The sequence below is a fragment of the Citrus sinensis genome, chromosome 3 (genome assembly GCF_022201045.2).
Source record: "Citrus sinensis cultivar Valencia sweet orange chromosome 3, DVS_A1.0, whole genome shotgun sequence".
NCBI lineage: Eukaryota > Viridiplantae > Streptophyta > Magnoliopsida > Sapindales > Rutaceae > Citrus > Citrus sinensis.
Window position 1 is genome coordinate 43964083 of NC_068558.1, and position 10219 is coordinate 43974301.

The 10219-nt window shown below is 30.6% G+C and overlaps 1 protein-coding gene across 1 annotated transcript; it reads left to right on the forward strand.

Annotated features, from left to right (window-relative positions):
* Positions 1 to 7997: 7997 nt before the first annotated feature.
* Positions 7998 to 9802, forward strand: LOC102620566 (fatty-acid-binding protein 1). The gene is made up of 4 exons (XM_025098197.2): positions 7998 to 8418; positions 8641 to 8887; positions 9174 to 9265; positions 9504 to 9802. The coding sequence occupies exons 1-4, from the start codon at positions 8049 to 8051 to the stop codon at positions 9641 to 9643; spliced, it is 849 nt and encodes a 282-aa protein (XP_024953965.1). The 5' UTR covers positions 7998 to 8048; the 3' UTR covers positions 9644 to 9802.
* Positions 9803 to 10219: the final 417 nt, after the last annotated feature.

Genomic DNA, 10219 nt, shown 5'->3' on the forward strand with positions numbered 1-10219 from the left:
TATTTTATTTTTATAAATTAAATGAATGTTGAGAAGTGTGATGGCCAGGAGGCGTGATGGCCTCCTGACCAGGCAACCAAAACATTATTGCCTTTTACTCTTTTGTCCTTTTGTTCTTTTTTTGTTTTTATTTATTAATATTGTTTTATTACATCTCATCAATTGTGTTCCAGTAGTTCTTATTTATTCTCGCTTTCAATTCCAATTCTATCTTTATTCCTGAAAAATATTTACAAGATAAAAATTAACAAATTATAAATTAATTTAACATAAAATATATTTGGGAAGTATTAAAATAATTTAGAAATAATGAACACATTAATCGATACAATCAGTGAAAAATTAATAATTTTATCCTTATTAAATGTACATTTTTTAGTGTCAATCAATGGTTAATATATTTAAGATCAAATTCATTATAAAAGTATTGTTGGAGATATGCAATATTCAGTGTTGACAGAACTTGGATATTGTCAATTATTGGCAAAATTCGAGTATGAGTTCGTCAATTCTGATTTTGAACCTGGATGACAATTTGCTACACCAAATCTAAAAATAAACCCAAATTTTTAAACTCTAGGCACAAGCCAGCTTCATTCTGAAAAAATCTGGGTTTTTAGAATCCAGGTTTTAAACCTGGATAAGCACCATTTTTAGAATTGTTTCCGAATAGAAAAACAGAGGCAAGGAACTGTCAATGTTCAACTTCGCACAATATTTTTTCCATAATCAATTGCTTCAATATTAAAATAGAAATAATATTTAAATCAAAGAGGAAAATTGATTAAAGAATATAATAAAACAATTAAGCAAAAGTGCAAAGCAAAACATAAATTTTGTGATGGTTAGCTTGTCATCCTCAAACAGAAGCTAAAATGATAGCAAAATAGAACAAAATGGTGATGGGGAATGATAATCCAGTGAATTTGTGTCACTGGTCACTGCCGTGTCTACATTCATGAATCCCAATTCGTCACTCCATGCGTGTGATTATCTACTGCCAGCTATGATCGTGAACGAGTTTAGGAGTTATTGAGAGATTCAAGCCTTCAATGATGATTGATGACGAACTGATGATGATTTTATGGTGATAATGATTTGAACTGATGAATTTGGGAGATGAAAATGAGAGGAAATGGTGGCGGTTGTGTTGAGCTAAGAGCCTAAAATGTAAACTAAGGTTTGTTTGTTTTTTTTTTCTTATTTTTTGTTTTTTATATTTACATTAAAAATAAATATATTTAGCTCAGGGTATTGGACATACAGGTTCAAATGAATCTGGAACCAAATCAGAATATGTTTGGCTTCAAAAAATTAACACTAGATATGCATATTATTTAAATGCGGTTCATATTTAACCTGACCCAGATCATCTGGCTTCGAGCCAGGTGTGAGTTATTTTGCCATCCCTAATCTCATCATACCGGGAAGAAAAAACATCTAGTCTAAATAGAGTACAATTCCACATCATTAGAGGTTGTTAAGCATCAATGACATCTCATCATAAGTTTGTTAAGTTTGTTGTTACGTGCACTCTATATTTCAAATGAAGATTCACTAGGTTAAATTTAGTTAATAATGATTAGTTACCGATTAATCAATGATGAAAAGTTGTCCATAAATGCTGATATAGAAAATATTCTGTGAGAAAAAGTCCAAACAAGTTGAATTCTTATTTTCTTTAAACATCAAGTCTGAATATTTGATAAATTGTAGCAGCTTTTTGGACTTCAATTTTATTACTAGTCGACTTTTAATCTTTTAAAAAAAAAAACCTAGTTGGTATAATTTAAAACTCAAACAAATCAGTCATTTAACATATGATAAATAGGGATAAATAGTACATTTTAACAAAAATTGACATACAAACAAGATGTTTCAGTAATCCTTCTTCTTCTTCTTCTTCTTCTTTAATGCAATAACTAAACATGTTATAGCTAGCTCAAATTCTAAGGATTAAAAAGAGCATTTACCAATTTTTTTTTTCAGTAAAAGAGAAAAAGAAAAAAGAACAGTCTAGCTCTCGAGCTACAATAATAAGAAAATTAAATAAATTAGTCAATGACAATTACCCCCAAATACGATTTGCAGAAAATTAAATTAGTCAATGGCAGTTAAAAATCCATCACAAGTTGCGTAGCTTATACATTTTTCAGGTTGGATTCGTGTTCCGAGTGTTTGTTCCCAAAATGGAATCTCAAAATCTCAATAAACACACGATGCTTTGCTTTCTGCGTTCCGATCGTGTTTGTTTCCAATATGGAAGGAATCTCAAAATCTAAATATACATATGATGCTTTTTGCTAATTATTATATTTCTTCTCTTTTCTTTTTTCTGAAAATAACTTATTATTTACCTTTGGTTACGCATGCACCGACTTGTGCTCTTGTGATCAAGTAATAGCCTCCCTCCCTCCCTCTGCTTTCTCATTATGTAACTCATAATCTTAAGGGAAAAGTGACCCACACTACCAAAGTTTGTTTAAATAGTTATATACATTTCTTTTTAATTTCAAAAATAATCATATACACTTTTTTACTAATAATTATTATACCCTTTGATTGCAGTGAACACTTACATAGTAAATAGAATTAAACAAAGATAAAAATAATAAATAAAATAGAATCTAATGCAAATTATTTTCAATATCAAGTACTAAGTTATTATAAGTGTGTCCTAACAAATTTTATTAATACTTAAATCCATTAATCCAAAAATTAAATTTAAATTTTTGCCAATATAGACATGACATAAAGTATATTTTAAAACTATAAGCTAGATCTTGTAAGTATTAAATACAGTCCTTATTTCAATTTTATTAATCCATGAAACAAATTTTATTAATAATAAAACATATCTAATAGATTATTAGAATAACTTTTTACTATTCAAAATAATATATAAAATTGATTTTATATATTATATTATTTTAATATTATAAAATATTATTTAAAGTCAATTTTTCGGTTGTTATAATCTTCATAAGGGGGTCTATGTGGCAAATTTTGAAAATAAAAGACTTTATATGATCGCTTCAGTAAATCTTGGAGGTGTGAGTGGCTTTTCACGTAATCTTAATATAAAAACTTGTAAGGTTATGCCATCAGCATTCCTATAAGAATTGATAAATTTTCTGCACATCTAAACACATGGGGTTATTTTTCACCGTGCACACATTCCATTAAAAATTTTAGGTTCCCACGTCATTGTTTATTTATTTTTTGGTTAATTTGGACAATTCTTAATTTATTTGGTATAAATTATACAAATTTCAAATAACAAAGAAGAGTATTACTCATTTTTAAATGATTAATTAATTTTATCTTCATGTATGCTGTTACTGCTGTTGTTATTATTATTATTTTCTCAAATTTTATCACAAGTAATAGATGATTTATTGTGGTCAAAGACACTTGTGCTAACATGGCGACAAACCGCATAAGAAACGAAACCAATCAGAGATAAATCACAAATCAATAATAGTACTGTGAATTAAACTAGCAAATTTATCATCAAATCTGGATTATCCAATAAATTCAAAGTTATTTGAATATTTCTTCAGAGTATTGCGGACCATCTTGTCCTACTTGCCACATTGACCAAAACATATCAAATAGCTATGCATGAAATTTTTCATACCTTTTTTTTGTTGCATGGAGATGATTTTTTTTAACGTGTATCGCTTAAAATTAATTTTAAACTAAAATCCCTCTCTCTTAAATCTTGTTTAGTTGTAACATAAATTAATGGATAAACCTTAATTAGTGGAATATATATAATGCTTTTAGCGACATTGAAATAACCAAATTCCTTCATTTTCTTTCAATAAACATATCAGCTAAAAAATGGAGAGAACATAAAAATCAGTATCACGTGAACGCAGGAAATGCGTTCAATATGTTGAATAAGAGTTATGATCATACAAATAAAACAATCCATTACGATTAATTGATTATAACTTACAAGTCCCTTAAGTGAGTGTTTAGCATGTTGTATTGCGTTATAATATATTTTATTATTTAATATAGGGGTGTATTGCATTAATATTGTATTATATTGATATTACAGTGTTTGGTATTATATTGTACTATATTAATTTTTAGTATATTATGTTTCGTGTTGCACTGCATTGTTTTTAATTTTTTGTTAAATAAGTAAAATCATATCTTATAAAAGAACATATTGACTATTATGATAATTTAGCAAAATACTTAATACAAAACTACTCAATTAGCTTAATTTTTTAGTATAATATGTAATATATGTAATAAGAATATTAAATTTTATAATTGTGGATAAACATATCATCTGCTTTTTTCTACACTTCTCAAATATATATTTCATCTAAAATAAAGCTCCAACCAAATAAAATAAATAACCTTTAATTTAACAAATACCTCAACAAATAAATATTTAAACATATGCTGTATTCAAAAACCAAAACCGGAACTCCTAACTCACTCTACTTGCTTAGAATACGATGCCAACCAAACAGCTTTTCCCATCATAAAATTAAATTTGCTGTATTAATTATTTGTGCTCAACAAGTCAGATGCAGTTTATTTGTAGGACGCACGTTTCTACAAAGAAATGAATAATCTTTTCTTTATAAACATATTTAAAATAGACTGAGGATTACTCTTTTTCCCTTGATCTCTTAAGGACTTCAAAATTCATCGAATTCTTCCAAAGCCATGTCCTTCTTTTAGAAATGTAAAACATATCAGCTTGAGTGCAAGATTATTCCATTTCCGTACCGCCATAACTATCCTGTTAAATCATATCAAATTAGTTGTCAAAAAATACCTCAAACACCACTATAACCAAAAAAACTAATAAGTAATCACATAAATAAAGGGTTAAGAAATAAGGAATTTTACAAACCTTTGATTACGATGTCGAAAAGTTTTGTTCTAGCCTTTGCAAGTCTCATTTCAATCATCAACCCCCACGATCCAAGCAAAACATGCAACATAAAATGCTAAAAGTGGATGGCTATATTTACCCATGAATACAAATAAAAGACGATACCAAGCAAAATCCACATGGAGACAGCTTTAGGTTAAAGGCCCACTCCAAAAAATGTAAAGCCACACAAACCTTCTCCTAGCTCTCGGTTGATTGATTGATTGGTTTATTCTTATATAGGAAAAATGGAACTTCTATCATTTGGAGCAATTGGTTTCCCTACTTTATATATGCTTTATTATGTTAGAAAAAAATATTTCGTGCATATATAATGGCAAAAAATAAGTCATAGTTTAAGGGTTTAAATTTTTAGCTCGCTGAACAAACAATTAAAACAACATCTCCACGACTCCAACTACAGAAATAACTACATTCCATGATCCTGTTTCATTTCCTTCTTGAAAGGGTTACAACATTTTCTCAATTTTAATTTCTTCTTTTTGGCTCTGTAATGCGATGCTACGTAAACCCTACCCCTCCTCCGGGATTGGTTTATGGGTTTGACCACATGAATTTATAAGCTAATGTAATGCAGCATGTGTTGAATTTGGAGCCAAACATGAGTCACTATTAAGTTAAGGCATAATAGTATTTTTATACTTTGTTATGCCAAACACACCCTGAGCTGCTATGATTATCTATCTATATTTCTAAGAATTATTCACAATATTTTTATAATCCTTTGCTATTAACACTTTACTTAATGACTACATTCATAATGATAGACCATGACTCAATCTTTGACTGAGTGGTTGTGAGAGTAGCAATTTGATTCCTGTAAGGGGATTAAAATATCATCTCTCGATTAAATAATTGAGTGAAAGTTGTCATCTCCTATCAGGTGGAGTAAATATCCCTCAAGTATTAGTGATAGTAGAAATTTGGATTGTTCTCTATAGATTTGATGTAGGATAGTTTTAGTAGGCATATGATTATAAATATCATTAGTTCTTTGATTATAATATATGTGTTTTTTTTTAATAAAAAAAAAAAAACACACACACACATTGATAAATTAACAGTGGTTGCCCTATGATAATTTTTCACTTCTTATGAAGTTATTCTTTATCCGCACAAATGAAAGCATAACTAACAAAGGAATTGGGCTTTTCTTTATTTTAAAATTATTGGGTTTAAATTTAAGAGTACTGATATTTGACCCTCATAATTTATCTCATCAATCCTCACTTTCTAATTAATTTCATTTATTTTCAAATATACTCTCACTAAATATGATAATTTAATTAAAAAATAACTTTTTTTTTTCAATTTCTCATTGAAACTCTTTCTCTATCAAACATCGCCATCACCATTCTCCAATCACCAGTATCACCTATCTTCAACTAATTCATTTTTGCAATTTTTAATTTTTTATCAGCACCTTGCTATTGTAACCAGGGCATTATTTGCTTCCGTATATCATCTTTGCAGTTCATTTTCCTGCAAAATTTATGCAGCAATAATTGAAAGTTAATGCCAAAACATAAATAACTTCGACAGCTAATACAAACGACATACTTGACATCTTTTTTCGTCCAAAATTAGCAACATAAATTGGGTAACAAAATTTCGCTCTTTTCTGCCACTGACAGTGTGTCTTTTTCAAATTCTGATACTGCCAAAATCTTGGTATAAGTCATCGCCATACAAATTATGGTTTATACTTAGTTTTTTCATGAAGATAGGTGTCATCCACCATTGTCGCTCTTAGTCTTCGCCTAGACCTAGCCACAACAGCATCCAGTGACCGTCCAACCAACCACTGCAGTCATTGCCGTTCGCCATCGCTGCTGTTGCCGCTCCGCGTCGTCCTCCATTCATGAAAGTTGAATCAAAAGCTTTTTCCATGAGTGAAAATGACAACTTCTGCATCAGAAGCCAATCATTATTAAACAAAATGATGTCAAAATTGACTTCATCAAATCCAAATTGCCTTCTTCACCATTTATTTTTTCCCAACAATGATTAGCATCAAATGCAACAAAATGATGACGGTGGATTGGTGATGTCCCAAGAGAGGGAAAAAAATAATTTTTTAATTTTTTAAATTTTAAGAAGGGTAATTTTAGAATTTTATTAAAAATAAGGGTCGAAAATATCCTTAATGGGTAAAATATCATTATTTTAAGAGTATTTTTACTTGAAGGATTAAGGAATTAGAATTCGGAATGAAAATGATTGATAGTGTTTACTTTTTAAAATAGAACGAAGAATGAGAATAAAACGCGTGGAGCCCATATGTTTTTGGGATTAAGAAATGAAAATTTAATTCATATGGCAAGTAGAGAATCAAGTTTCATAATTTTTAAATTGCTCTCAATTAAATTTTGTCACTTTTAAATTTTTGTCCCTATAGAATTTTTTAATATTTACAAATAGTCCCTTTATTATTTATTATTAGTAATATAATAATAATAATAATAATAATAATAATAATAATAATAATAATAATAATATTGTTGTTGTTGTTATTAAAGTAATATAATTAATTAATATATTAATGTTAATAATATTATTAACAATAATTTTTTAATAATAATAATAATGACAATAATTAAAATACAAAATTATTATTATTACAGTAGTTAGCTAAGGACATTTAGTAATTTGTAACAATTTAATTCATTATGATCTCGATTCAATTATAAGACAAAATAAACACATTAGTGACAATACAACTCATTCCAACTCTAATTTCTACAGTTCAAATAAATAACTTATTCTGATTATAATTATTTATTCTAATTTCAATTCATTCTGATTCTTGTTTAGCATTCACACCATAAGATTAAACAAAATAACAAACTATAATTCCAACTCAAGTGACGATGAAAGCACCCCATTGAATTTCTGTTTACACCCCTCTGTGCAATTGAGGTACGGGCATCACTTAAAATAGGTCCACATCAGCCTGAGGGTCCAATCTAAAAGTTCAAAGATCCAAGTCCATCTTCAGCAAAAATAAATACATATTTTCTCCCACGTGCCGATCACGTGCCACTGATCAAGCTTTAGGCAACGAAACGGAACAAAACAGAGTTGTTGGAAGTTGGAACTGCTTGAGCTGTCGTTACACACAATGGTTTCACTGCGGTTCCCATTCTCGTTTTCTCAGCCTTCAAATCTCCCCCACACCGCCACCCGTTCATTCTCAGTCGCCGTTACGGCGGCCGCCGCTGCAGCAACTGCCTCCGTGGCCGGCATCGCTGTCTACCACAACCAAAAACACCCACTTGTCCAAAATGCGCTGAATTGCCTCTTCTCTAATCAGTCCTCGTCACACTTCTGGGCTTCACTCTCTTTTGCTGACAATTCTTCAGCTACCGTTGTTGAATCAAAAACTGGCACGTCGTTTCCTTCCGTTCTTGGTGGTTCTCGGAAACTTCTGGGAATTGGGTTGAGGAAGAAAAGCGTTTTGGGCTTGAAGAACATAGATGTCTATGCGTTTGGTAGATATAATTTTTTTTTTCTTTTCTCTTTTTCAAATTTCTAATTGAGCTATGCTAATGTGATAGAGCACATTGTGGACTTCAAACTTTATGCTGATCATGACGATCCACAATATTAGTTAAAGTGATTTTAACCAAAATGGCTTGTTGTTTTTGGCGCATTGTTGCGGTATTTAACGTAATGTGATTCTCTGTGATTACATAATTGGATAATTTATTCAGGTGTGTATGCTGATCATGATGATGTGAAAAAAATTTTGAGTGAGAAATATGGAAATATGTCAGTTGCTGAACTTAAGGAAAACAAGTTAAATGAAGATCTTATGGAAGCTGATGTATGTATGACTGTTAGACTTCAGATTATTTATAATAAATTAAGCATACGCTCTGTACGGAGTGCTTTTGAAGAGTCTGTTGGAAGCCGACTCCAAAAGTTTGGGGGATCAGATAATAAGGAATTGCTTCAAAAGTGAGTAATACTCTTAACAGTTGATCTTTTACCTTATGGCTGGTAACATTTATTATGATTATGTATTTGAATAGTTTTGATTTGATATTTTGTGTGGTTAGAAATCATTATTTTTTCCCTTTTAGTTATGCACATGTTCTTTCATTGTTGTTTGCCACTAAGAACTCTTTTTTCAGCGTAGTGTTGTTGTGAGATTTAACCGTACAAATTATGTTCACCATGTTGTCCCTGTAACTTCTTACTCTTATTAGCAATGCATCACTATCTTCTTCTAATCTGATTGCAGGTTCACTTCTCAGTTTAAAGATGAATACAAAATTCCTAAGGGATCTGTGATTGAGCTCTCAAAGGAGCGGGGCCATGTACTTTGGACTACAAGTAAGTTCTGTATCTCTCGTAATTGAATGGTAAATAACCAAGTTAACAGGCTGTTTTTCCGCTGTCATTCCACATAGACTGTCCATATCTTCTGTGCTTTTATCACTCTAGTGAATTGCTATGCCAGCCATGGCCTCGATGGTTTCTCTTGCAGCTAAGTTTTGCACACCAATATGATGACGTATATGCCAGGATGATGCTGCATTGAACTTATATTTTTGTTATTTGAATTCTGCAGTTGACGGGAAGGAGGTAGGAAGTATACAGAGCAAACTCCTCTGTCGGTCTCTATTGGATCTATATATTGGTGAGGAACCATTTGACAGAAAAGCCAAAGAAGACATAGAGCTCAATCTGTCATCTCTCATTCAGAAGTAGATAAGCAGTCTTCTCAATGTCAAAGGATGTTTGAAATTTCGAAAATTTATTTGCTTGTATTACTGCATGTTTGTAAACTTATTGCTATTGAGTCGCTGCTTTTGCAGATGCAACCCTACAAAATAAAATATACCACCGAAGACAGTTTTGTATTCATAAGATCCTTCTTTTAGCAGCAATTTTTTTTTTTTCCTTTTAAAGATTTCTTTATGATTCTTGCCTTTCAAAAGTATATTGCATTTGAGTTTCCTTATCTCAATCAAGGTAAATATAAAGTGAACATAAGTCTAACTCTGTATTATCTGCCTTGAATGTAAGGTCTGGATCATACTTAGGGACATCCCAATTACATACTAGGAACGAAGTGTGTGAATTCCAATTAACTAAAATGGTCGGCATCTAGAGGAATTTGCTTTAAAAGTTGAGATAAAATCCCCGTAGGTCAGTAGATTCAGAGTTAATGGAAGAGTAGCTTTTGTTATGAAGCTTTATGCAATGTGCCAAACTATCGCACTATAGGCGAGATGAAGTGAAGCAAGCAAGGGATGCTGTTCCGACAAAGCTATTGATCCAGTT